The sequence below is a fragment of the Crinia signifera genome, chromosome 4 (genome assembly GCF_055691185.1).
Source record: "Crinia signifera chromosome 4, ASM5569118v1, whole genome shotgun sequence".
Taxonomy (NCBI): Eukaryota; Metazoa; Chordata; class Amphibia; order Anura; family Myobatrachidae; genus Crinia; species Crinia signifera.
This window is the reverse complement of record NC_139220.1, coordinates 187,111,575-187,121,478: the sequence shown is the minus strand read 5'-3', so window position 1 is coordinate 187,121,478 and position 9,904 is coordinate 187,111,575. Positions and strand designations below refer to the sequence as shown.

The following is a 9,904-nucleotide window of genomic DNA, read 5'->3' as shown; positions in this document are numbered from 1 at the left end:
ATTTTAATATATGAAACGGTGAAGAGGTGACTTCGAAAATAGAGGGTGTACTGATAGTTAGTCACTACCTGTATAAAAGAGATAGAATTACTGTAATGAAGGTAGGGAAAGAAAAAAATAATAATAATAAAATTATAATAATAATAAGGAGTAAGAGAAAAAACACGTGAATGTGATCAAGCAATGAAAACAGCAAGGTAAAAAAATAAATGTGAGAGGAGGGGAATTGTGTGAAGGGAATATTCGCATGAAGCATAAGCAATACTAATACTAATACATAAAGTATATCTTCTTAGAGGGCAGATTACATAATAGTGTAGGCTTAACAAAATTACCGATTCACTAAAGATGTGGTGGACTGAGTTAAGTAGTGTTTATGGGTCCGTCATTGGATCATTGTAAGGTATTGATAGATCTAGTAATGGATCCTTATATGTGATTCTTCATGTACGGGTGAAATGTCACTGGGCGGTCTCTTATAGTCCTTCCAAACTATCAGAAGATTGGATCAGGGGGAATAAAGAAGGGATCACTGGATGGAAAAGAGCTCAAAAAGGGGGTTGGAGAAACTGATTCAAATTACAGAAAGGTTGAAAGGCTGGAGAGGCTAATTAAGATTAAAGAAAGGCTGAATAGCTGTTCTCTTCATTCAAGCCTTTCGGTGCCATAGTGTCCACCATGAAAATTAATCTTGTCTCCTGTTTCAACAATTCGTTGTCAATGTCTCCTCTCCTAATACCCATATCAATCTTTAGCATACCAAATGCCCTCAAACCAGTAGATTTGCCCTGGTGATGTCTGTGGAAATGCTTGGCAATGGGGGTGAGGATTTTCATGGCTTTTTTATCTTTGTCAGCGTTACGGATGCTCGATAAATGCTCCAAGATCCTCTTTTTGAGGGGTCTTATTGTTTTCCCAATGTATCTTTTTTTGCAGGGGCATTCTAGTTGGTACACAACTGCAGCTGTATTACAGTTAATATAATCACGGATTTTACATGTTTGTCCATATCTATCCGTGTATTCCTGTGTTTGTACCATTACACTACAAGCTTTACAGGATCCACATTTGAAAGATCCTGTCCTGTTTGCAGAAGGTTTCTGAATTTTGCCCAGGTGACTTTGGACCAGTATGTCACGAAGATTTTTGCTTCGTCGCCAGCTCAGTTGGATGCGGTCATCCAGAATTTCAGCTAGGTCATGATCAGTTTTTAAAATATGGATGTGTTTGTTCAAGATCCGTTGGATTTGTTTCCATTCCTGGCAAAAGGTACTTATGAAACGCACAGAGTCATCATTTTTGTCTGTATTGATCAGAGTCTTGGGTACCAGAAGTTCTTCTCTCTTGTAGGTTCTGGTTTCATTATAGGCTTTTTTGATACCTCTTTTAGTGTAGCCTCTATCCTCAAGTCGAGTACTGAGTTCCCTGGCTCGTTTTTTGTAGGTGGTATTCTCCGAGCAATTTCTTTTTGTCCTAAGGAACTCGCCCTTCGGTAGGCCCTTGATGACTGGCGGGTAATGAGAGCTTGAGTGGTGCAATAATGAATTAGTAGCTGTTTGTTTTCTGAACAGGTCTGTGGTTATTGATCCATCAGTCTCAATTGTGATACGCAAATCCAAATAATTAACTCCTTCTTTACTCATGTCATATGTGAGATGGAGGTTCAAGTGGTTCTTGTTGAGAGTTTCCATCATTTCAATAAAAAGATCTCTCTCTCCCTCCCACAGGATGAGGAGATCATCAATATACCTCACCCATAGGAGGACATGATCCGTGAACCTCTCATTGGCTTCACAGAAGACAACTTCACGCTCCCACCACCCCAGGTACAGGTTCGCATACGTGGGGGCACAAGTGCTCCCCATCGCAGTCCCCCGTACCTGGAGGTAGAAGTTCTCGTTGCACACAAAGTAATTCTTTGTCAATACAAAGCGTAAAAGTTGAACCACGAGATCGTGAAGGTTATTCTCTCTGTCCATTCTGAGAAAGTATTTAACCGCCTCAAGGCCATATTGGTGGTGGATGCTAGTATAAAGACTTTCCACGTCACATGTCACGATCCATGTGTCTTTATTCACCACAACATCTTGAAGCTTGTTGAGCACCTCCATCGTGTCTCTCACATACGATGGGAGAGTTAAAACATATTCTCTAAGGTATGCATCAACAAATTGGCTTGCTTTTTCAGTTAGGCTGCCTATGCCTGACACTATAGGGCGGCCTGGTGGAACTTTCTCATTCTTGTGGACTTTGGGAAGGAGATAAAGGGTGGGTATTCTCACTTCCGTCACTCTCAGAAAGTCCGCCTGTGTTTTGGTCAAAGTCCCCAGGTGTGTAGCATCTGTAATGATTCTGGAATACAATGCCAAATAATCCTGGGTTGGATTGAATAACAGCTTTTTATAACATGACGTATCCCCCAGCTGTCTGTCTAGTTCTCTGATGTATAGTGTTCTAGACCAGAGGACTATATTGCCCCCTTTATCGGATGGCTTGATGATAGTGTCATCCCAGTTTTTCATGGTATTGAGAGCCTGTCTCTCCTCTCTACTCATGTTGTTCTCAAACTGATGGATGTGTTTGTGCATTTCTAATTCATCAAGGTCCTTACTGACCATGTCTGTATAGGTCTTAACCACAGGACAGATATGAAAGTTTGGGCAGAATTTGGATTTTTTCTTGAGTTTGTTAAGACTGTAGGTACCCTTATCCGTCTCAGCATTCAAAGGGGTAGATGGTTCACCTGTCTGTAGATCTTCCAGTATAGTGAGCATTAATTCATCCTCCTCATCAAAGGTAGGTACATTGGAGGGTGAACCAAGTGCGAGTGAGTTTGGATCAGAATCCAGGTGACAGGAGCTTACTTTATATCTCCTGAATACCCTGGACCTTATCAACATTTACTGTGAAGCACCCCCCTTTTTGAGATCTGACAGTTGAGATAATTTTTCCACTGTACAGACAAGGGCGACCCACCTCATACACGAAGTACTAACAACAATAAAGCAACAGTCTGCCTGCCACCTTTGTTTTAAATACACGTTACCCCACCCTGCAAATGTTGTTATATGTCTTTTAAATTTGTTCGCAGCCTTTTAGAACATACCTAATAAAAGTTATATATTATTGTTATCATAATTTTCTCTCTATGGTGCACCGTCACACATGGACATTCTTTTCTTTATCTATACCTGGAAATATAAAGTAGACATATGGTCTATGTTAGTTATTAACTATTTTGAGTGGTATGATTATTTGTCTCACAAGCAGAAAATTTAACATTTTGCAAATCGCTAAATTTTCCATTTTTTCACGACATTTTGGTATTTTTCACAAAAAAACACAGACTGTATCGACCCAAATTTACCACTAATTTGAAGTACAATGTGTCACGAAAAAACAATCTCAAAATCACTGGGATAAGTAAAAGCAAAAAAAAGTTATCCCCACTTAAGTGAGACATGTCAGATTTGAAAAAAATGGCTCTGTCAGGAACGCAAAAACTAGCTCTGTCAGGAAGGGGTTAAAATCAACTCCATGCCAACATGGATAGTGGAGGTATGAACTATCCATGTTGGCATGGAGTTAAGTTACTTTTTTGGACATATTTTGTGGCGAGCGTACACCGGAAGTAGCACGGCGCCATGTTGCTGTGAAACTACACAAGTACCGCAAAATATGTAAAGAAATGATTTCTGGGTACTTGTGAGTTATCTGGGCGCCCGATTTTGGGTACTTGCGATTTGCATGCGATATCGCATGCGATTTGCTATCCGTTTCATTATTCATCATTACCCCACTATCCCCTTAGCGTGAAGCGTGGCAATCAACGTGAACCCGAAGCGTGGCGAGCGCAGCGAGCCCGCGAGGGGCGGCGGTACGCGTCCTCCGACCTTTTCATGCCCTACTATCCACTAGGGCGTGGAGTGAGAATAGAATAGTGTGGCGAGCGCAGCGAGCCACCGAGCCCGAAGCGTGGCGAGCCCCGCGAGGGGACGCGGACACCTTCACAGGTATCCGCGTGCCCTTGCGGGCTTCACAGGTGTCCGCGTCGGCTCGCTGCGCTCGCCACACTATTCTATTCTCACTCCACGCCCTAGTGGATAGTAGGGCATGAAAAGGTCGGTGGACGCGGGCTCGCTGCGCTCGCCACGCTTCGGGTTCACGTTGATAGACATACTTTGGGGATAGTGGGGTAATGAAATGAATAGCAAATCTTATGCAAATCGCATGCGATCTAGTACCAAAATCGGGCGCCCAGATAACTCACAAGTACCGATTTCTGTTCAGTTTCACGATCGCTTATGTAAGGATAGTAGGATAAGGGTTCCCTGCAACCCTGTCTCAGGTTATGTTCCACTTAATTAACCTGTTAGCATAATCCTGTCCTTTTCCTCCTGTGGCTCCAGTCACAATCACATTTCATAAGTGCTCACTCCACACCAGCAGATTCAGAGCCATCTCTGACATATCCTGCTTGGGTATCTTCCACTTTGTACAGCACCCTTATTACACCATACAAATAATGTATAGTAATATTACAGATAATTACCATACTTGTCAGAAGTGACCAGTTTGATAGTATTTATTGACTATTAAAGCAGTCAATAAATACTATGTTATGTTTTCTTGACAACTTAACTTCTGCATCTGTTCCCTATTTCCTACCCCAAGGGTATTCAGAATGCAGGGATCCAGCTGTTGTGGAACTACACAGTACATCCTGTCACAGGTCCACTATTTTGGCATACTGGTATGTGTAGTTCCACAACAACTGGAAGCTGGAACCTGCTGTTGTATACAATGCTCCCTGCCACTGCGTGCACTATGCAGGGTTTTCAGAGGGCTTAAGGAAGTATACACAAAGGGTTAGGGGCAGTGATGGAGGATAAGAAGTATTCACACAATCTGATTCAGGGATAGTGAGGCTGAAGCATACACTGAGGTAGTAAGGGGTGGTTAGGCCAATCATTTTTCATAGTACAATATATAAATGTATCACAGTTTAAATATTTGTTAGTTCCTTTATTTCTCTGGAAATTATTCCTGTTTTCATATATCTAGACACAACCCAAGGACTGAATGTTTGACACAATGTACAAGTACTGATGTATTCTACAAAAACAGGAAACTTCAACCTGAGAATTGTATTATGTACAAAGAGTATCCTTCTAGTGAAATGGCCATCCTGATGTAGCAGTCCTGCCTGGGGAAAACCCGGGAATGTGATGTTTATCAACCCTTTCACCAGAAAAGAAATATTACAATACAAGCAGTTACATGGAATATTTTATCATCACATTTTTTTCAAGTGTTTCTGTGTGGAATATAATAAAATAGATCACAAATTAACTAACCATTTGTTCAGAATATACTGTACTGAAATACTTAGCAATGGATTGTTTGTAATAGTAGAAAGTGGCAGACAGGAATAGACTAATGCTTTACCAAGCTTTTGTAGAGAGTGTAAGATCATAGTTACTCAGGTTGTACATAAAGCCAGGAATTTCCTATGTTAGGTCATATAGACTTACCCGTGGTGAAATACTGTGTGTTGTCTAATTAAGAAAATACACGTATTGAGCAGGTAATAAATGTATAATTTACAATATCTATGACTCAACCACAAGGTACAAAATAAACACAATAACAAGTGTGTTTAGAGAAGATATTGTCTGCATATAATGTGCTAAGACATCCACATTAGACAGAGCTGAGTTAAAGTGACCTATTAATTATAAAAGATTAGGTCACAGGATTTATTTGACAAATGTTTTGCTGTTTTCTATTCTCTATATTTCCTTTGTTAGGGAAGAGCATATCCAGGTTCAGAAAGTAAAATAACACCCCATTCAGTATTTTACCAGTCTGTTATGGGAATCAAGAGAACATTGCAGCAGAAACTAACAATGAAGCCACAAGTATATTCTGTCATAAAACTGTAAAATATAATAAGGGAAAAAAATCCATATAAAACAAGTTTATTTACATGCCATTGAGATAAACCTCTTCTAAATAAATAGTATTTTTGTCTATTAAAATTATTTTTCATGGTGAAGTGTAAGAAATAAATGGATTAACTATGATACTTTATTCTTTTATGTGATAAACAGGGGGGGGGGGGTAAATGGGGCACTGGGGAGGTAACCTCATTGAGCAAAACAAATTAAGATTTGGAAAAGAAGTGATTTTTTTAAAAAGTGAAAATATATTTTACTATACAAGTAATAAGAGAATAATCATTAATTTGGGAAATATTTGGTTGGGAGCAGAGTACAAAATCCTTCAGACAGGAACTCTAACAGCCCTGGCATTTTAGGTTCCCAAAACAAGGGGGGTACAGTCTTGGCTTGTTAGGGTACTCTCATTTCTCCATGTGCCAGGATGCTACGCACAATACAAAGAGGCTGCGTTGTTTGCCAGCCCACTTTCCTGTGTGGATCTGCACACTCGGTATTCTGGGATTTGCCAAAGTGCCAGATGTCCAGTATGGTCCTGCCTACAGCTCTAGGACAGATCAACGGTCACAAGAATTACACAGGTGTTGTGGCGAATGAACCCAGGTAAAAATGCAGGCATGAGGTCTGCCAGCCACAGGACCAGTGTAATTCAGACATTTCCCAGTCAAAAGTGATGGTATGATAAGCCTAGTTACACAGAAGCTTTCTAGCATTTAGAAAAGGCAAACTTGGCTTTTAGAATTCGAATTTATAAATGGTTTAACCCAACAGATCTTTGTATTTTTCTTTTTTGCAACCTAACGATTCTATAATACAGTGTGGCTTACGTTACATTCAGTCTGGCCATTATCTGCAGTATGCAAAAATAAGTCATGTTAATACAAGTTTTACTTTACACGGACTCTTGTGGCCATTAAGAGCTGCACACATATGATACAAAAAGCAAAGTCTTCTGATTGATAATTAATTTGGGATTCAAAACGTGTAATATTTATACATATTCACAGAAAAATGTACTGTGCAAAGTTCTACATATAATCATTTTATAAGTCTCCTCTTTTTACATTCACTTCACAGTAAATCCTTACAGTGTTATTGCAAGTTATACTGACTTAGTAGTTTTGGGTCCCTCTATCCCCCACTCACCATTATTATCGGATTCACTGCTGGAGCACCAACATCCTCGGTAAGGCCCAGTAACCACTGTGCAAATGAGAGATTTAGGTATATATATCTGAGAGACCTGAACTGTGAGCACAGTATAATAATGACGTGAAATACATCTCTGAGCGGACATTAATGAAGACAACTCCCTAATAGCAGGCACAATCTGACAAAATATTCTGCTTTCCTGCAGTGAAAGGGTTAAAAAGATCAACTTCCTATATTTTCCCAGGACACTTCTCCATAAATCTCATGCTGTTTTGGACATTCCTCTATATACAGCAATATACAGTAATAATTAAATTGAGCACAATAACCACTGCGTTAAAATACCGTTAGCAGTTTAACAATTCCTGTTAATCCAAATGGTACACACGGCTATCAAAAGGTGCGGAGCTCGTTGCACTCTGTCCATGGTACGCAGAGACCAACCAGCAGCCCAGATTACACAGCTGACTGGCTAAATATACCGCATGTCTGTTGGTGAGCGGTGTGGTCCAGAATTTCTTTTGGCTCATATCTCCATGAGTCGGACACTTGAATATTTATATTACTATTCAGAAACAATGTTTTTCATACAAGCATCTTCTCCCTTGTCATTCAAGTCTATACAAAGAGGAAGAGCGAAGCAAGCGATATCCTGTGACACTGAAATAAAAATAATATCCTTAGTGGTTTTCACCTCATTTCCTACATTATATTTGGGACAGAGTCCAGGCTCCAACCGTTCTGCTGCCAGGGCACAAGGACTGGGCAAGCAAATGCCACTGTGCAAACTTCCATTTCCTACAGTGTAGCCGGCTGCTTACAGCCAAAAGGAGATCTAGAAAATGTCCAATGTCTCTGAACTAAAAAACAACAAATAACTGAAGATTGATAACCATTGTGTTTTACAGATGTGAATTCACACGTTTCTATCCTTGTATCCGATGCGGTCTTCCTTTTTCAGCCAGGTTTGGTAAATCTTTTAATTCCCTTGTTACAAGGAAGCGCCGGTCACATGTTCCCATTATAAAATAATTTAAAATTGACTGTTGGACCAAATGTATAGATAAAAGATTTATAAGACTAACCAGATGCATATTATTTCATGTCAATTTAGTGGAGTGTGCTGAAGGACCCAGCACCTTATTAGAGTAGGCAACAGCTATGCTTAGAAGAATACTAGTCATAACCTTTTATACTTGGAAAGATCATTCTTGAAGGTTGCATCTATCACTGCAATCTGAATAGAAGTAGTTTTCTTCACCGTTTCTGCAGGATGACGCCAACGGACAGTACATACCCAATTTACTAACTTGCAGTCTTTACTTTACAACTTAGAGAAGGCTGATATATCATTTGACCTCCTGGCAGTAACTTATGCACAATGGCTTATTGTGAGTTTGCATATTAAGTTGTATGCCTCCGAGTGGTACACCAGCGCTACTATTTCTTCAGCGGCATCCAACATTTCGGTTTTCCTTCCTGAAGACTCATGCATCAGACAGACAGCTCTGGATGCGGTCAATCCACTGCTGGGCCAGAATAGGGTCTGCGGCACAGAAATTATAGAACCGCCGAGTTGTCTTCAACTGGAGAGAAGAAAATGTAGAGAGATTATGAAGAAAGTGAAACATATGCCAAGTTCTATAAAAAATGGTGTACAGGACAAGTGGCAGATTAAAATAATATAGCAAAACGTATAGAAGGGGGTATCTTATTAGGAGCTGTAACAGCTTTACTGGGGGCTAGCCAATTAGCCTTGATGCAGCACACTCCTCCATATGTCTCAGGAACCCGATGCATAAGCAGCCATTGGAGCCATGACAACCCATGGGATTGGGAAGTAATCCTAGATGCCATGTGTTATTGCCAGTCCTTTGACAGTTGATAAAAGCGGCCTCTAATTGAATACATCCATAAATTGCGAATCCAGGCCGTTTTCATCATCCAAAAACATCAACAAGGGTCGACAGAACTTTGGTCGACAATCATTAGGTCAACCTCTCTGTCAACACATGAAATAGGTTGACAAGGTCATTAGGCGGACATGAAAAAGGTTGCCATGAGTTTTTCATGTTTTTTTGGTGTCTATGTTGACCTAAGTGGACATGTGCACCGTATGAAAGTGTACCATTTCCCCTTGCATGGCTAGTCATGCTTTGGGCACACTATTATATTCTCACTCTATGCCCACTTGGATAGTAAAGTCTGAAAATCCACCATCTGGGAAAAAAAAAGCCTTAAAAACTCCTGATGACCTTTTTCATGTCCACCTAATGCCTTGTTGCCCTAGTGCCTGTTGACTAAAGTTATGGACGAATGACTATCAACCTAATGCTTGTAGAACTAGTGACCACATCCTGGATAGACCCCTTGATTGATAATTGAGACAGTGGATGCAACTTTGCATAACGGGAACCCTCTTACCTTACCACACCACCCCCCCCCCTCCCCCGCCAAGAAGAAAAAAAGGAATTGAGGAACACATTTCAACTTACATCAAAAAATGCCTTTTCATCCACAGTCTTTGGAGCACCCAATGTTGGAGTACCTGCAGATATAGCCTCTACCTCTGCCAAGTAAATCTCCCCTTTACATTCAGTGTCTGTACGGTTCTCGTAATACCGCAGCTAACCAGGGAGTAAAAAAAAGAAAGTGTGATGTGAGGAAATACCAAAAAACATATATAACATAAAACAAAACAGACAGTGTATATCTGTCATCAGGAGCATGACTGATAACTGATAACTGATATACACCTTCCGAAACGGCTGTAAGGTGAGCCTGTTTATTCA

General features: G+C 40.3%; 1 protein-coding gene across 6 annotated transcripts in view; it reads right to left on the bottom strand.

Moving 5' to 3' along the window:
* Positions 1-5,010: 5,010 nt before the first annotated feature.
* The window catches only part of SBF1 (SET binding factor 1), a 132,315-nt gene continuing 127,421 nt past the window's right edge, over positions 5,011-9,904 (bottom strand). For all 6 annotated transcript variants that reach the window (XM_083183220.1, XM_083183221.1, XM_083183223.1 and 3 more), the window contains 2 exons: positions 9,608-9,739; positions 5,011-8,698 (listed from right to left, as the gene is read on the bottom strand). In XM_083183220.1, coding sequence (XP_083039346.1) covers positions 8,600-8,698; positions 9,608-9,739 — 231 coding nt within the window. In that variant the 3' untranslated portion in view covers positions 5,011-8,599. The remainder of the gene's footprint in view (positions 8,699-9,607; positions 9,740-9,904) is intronic.